Here is a 2,500-nt window from a genome sequence, read left to right on the forward strand (position 1 = left end):
TCTTCTCTAAATATACTTACATGTATAATGTGTCCAGGTCTCTCTCACACTCACACACTCACACACACACACACACACACACACTGTCAGTCTCATGGTATCAGAGGAGGTGGGAGGAAGCAGGTGCTGTGTGTTAATCTTAAGTGTTTTGGATTAGTGGGCTGATTAAGGGAAATCTCTCTGTACTGGTGGACAGAATCAGACGCTCAGGGGGTGTAAATGACTGACCTGGCTCAGGTTCGAGCACCGGGTTATGGATGACAGGGTTGTGGGTTCGATACCTGGGTTTTAGCCTCCCTACTTCCCAGTTGCTGCAGCGATGGCTGCCCACTGCTCAGGGCACGTGTGTGTGTCCACTGCACAGGGGGATCTGTGTCCAGCAGATGGTGAGTACGGGTGTTCGACCGTTCGACTGATCTACAGAATGTCTGCACTAGGGAACTGCTGAACAGGCGGCCCAGAGGACCGCCAGCAGAGTGGGTCTCCCTGCGGCAGACTGGAGGCTCACTAGAGGAGAGAGAGCTGAACACCGGCCCGTGTGGTCAGCCCCGCTAGGGGTCTAGAAGTGAGCAGGTTCTAGTTTAGTTCTGTTGTGTGAACGACATCATTTCGCCCTCACTGCCTTTTAAGTTTTATCTGTTTCCTCTTCGCAGCCGCGGCGAAGCGCCGGTAATGCCCTACACCTCCAACCCCAGCAAAGTCCACTCAAAGTCCACTCAAAGTCCACTCCACTCACTTTATTAAAGATTAAACCTCCTAATAAAAAGAAATCAATAAAAAAGCACTGCAGTCAGGCCCACCCCCTACACCACCCCGTAACACCTGACTGTGAGGACCACTGTGCTCATCCGGAACGTCTCTCCTGTAATTCAGCTTTACCAGCTGGCATGGGGTTAATTCATCTGTTTACTATAATATGTATTGATTATTACATAAAGACTGATAGAACTGATCAGTGGTCTTCAGAACCAGCCCTGAGGACATTCACTTCCACCACACTCTGGCTTTATTAGCCAGTGAAGAGAAGGTCTATAAACTGGTGTGTTAATGGTTAACTGGTAGAATTGGTCTGGGATTGACTCAGCATGGGAAGGACAGTCTGTTAGAAACCGGTCAGTCTACTGTAGAATTAAGGTGGAGGTGGAGGGGGTCTGCAGACTGTCTGTGTAAAATATGCAGTTTGTTGTATAGTATAAATATGTACAGAGAATTACCGGTCTACAGCATGTAGAGGAATCCGGCCAGCGGAGGGCGCTGTAGTGCTGTGTGTACTGCGCATGCTCCCTGTTTTATAACCAGAAGCAGTGCTCAGTTCAGTCTTCTTCAGGGGTTTTGGGTGGTTTACAGGTCTGTGCTCATGGCCGAGGACATACTGCTGTACTGGGGCTCCGGCTCTCCACCCTGCTGGAGGGTGATGATCGCCCTGGAGGAGAAGAAGCTGCAGGGATACAAGAGCAAACTTCTCTCCTTCGACAAACAGGAGCACAAGAGTAAGGAGGTGCTGGAGCTGAACCCCAGGGGTCAGGTGAGGACCGCTGAACACTGCTGCTCTCACTGTTCCTGCATTAATCAGGTTAGAGAGCACATATGAAACGAAATACGAAATAAAGGGAGTCGATTCTTTGATTCTACGCGTTTAGGACTGGAGAGTCGACTCCACAGCTTTGAACTGATCAGCGCTCAGACTGCCTGCTCGAGAAACGCCTCCCTCCTGAACACACACAGCTCTTCTCCTAGCATTTCACTAAACACCGAGCTGAGCACGAAGAGAGGAGTTAAAACTTTCTCACAATCAGAAAACATGAATCATTAACGGTGGAGAACCTGGTGTTCTCGCTAACTCGGCTCATTTAGCTAGCACTACAGTTCACTGCTCAGATGAATCATAAACTGATAATTTGACTCATTCCGTTATAAACACGTCTCTACAGCAGTGTTCGGAGAGTTAGCGGAGTCGACTCTGAACTGAACTAGTGCTCTGTTTGTGGTTATTCTACTGTTCAGTTGTTTGGAACCGACTCTTGGAATCGGTTCGGTGTGAATCTGAGCTTCACTGTAGAGAAACTGACCCACTCTGATCTCTCTACAGTGGAGGTGAATAGGACTAGGCGTCGGTCGCCATGACTACAACACACATACAGCCCATAATTTATCTCCTATCCAAACCCACCAGTGCAGCTACACGTGCCTGTGATTAGCTAATTAGCTGCCTAGCTAACTTCTTATCCTGTATTTTAGCTGCCCACCTTCAAGCATGGAGACACCGTGGTGAACGAGTCCATCGCTGCCTGCCTGTACCTGGAGGTGAGGAGGACCGCACCTCTCCTAATGATCCATATTCCTGTACAGTTATAGCTACATTATAGCACTTCATTTCTACATCTATAGATATGTATATGTATAATTCCACATTCTGTTACAGATTATTAATGTTTTAACTGGTATTACAGGACGTATCACAATACCTACATTTAGAGTTATTAATATTCACCCTAATGAG

The 2,500-nt window shown here is 47.8% G+C and overlaps 1 protein-coding gene across 1 annotated transcript in view; it reads left to right on the forward strand.

The window, feature by feature from the left end:
• The first annotated feature begins 1,272 nt into the window (after positions 1–1,272).
• The window catches only part of gstr (glutathione S-transferase rho), a 5,569-nt gene continuing 4,341 nt past the window's right edge, over positions 1,273–2,500 (forward strand). The window contains exons 1-2 of the mRNA XM_072672128.1: positions 1,273–1,525; positions 2,239–2,304. Coding sequence (XP_072528229.1) covers positions 1,358–1,525; positions 2,239–2,304 — 234 coding nt within the window. The 5' untranslated portion in view covers positions 1,273–1,357. The remainder of the gene's footprint in view (positions 1,526–2,238; positions 2,305–2,500) is intronic.

Source organism: Salminus brasiliensis, unplaced genomic scaffold (assembly GCF_030463535.1).
Source record: "Salminus brasiliensis unplaced genomic scaffold, fSalBra1.hap2 scaffold_77, whole genome shotgun sequence".
NCBI classification, from domain to species: domain Eukaryota; kingdom Metazoa; phylum Chordata; class Actinopteri; order Characiformes; family Bryconidae; genus Salminus; species Salminus brasiliensis.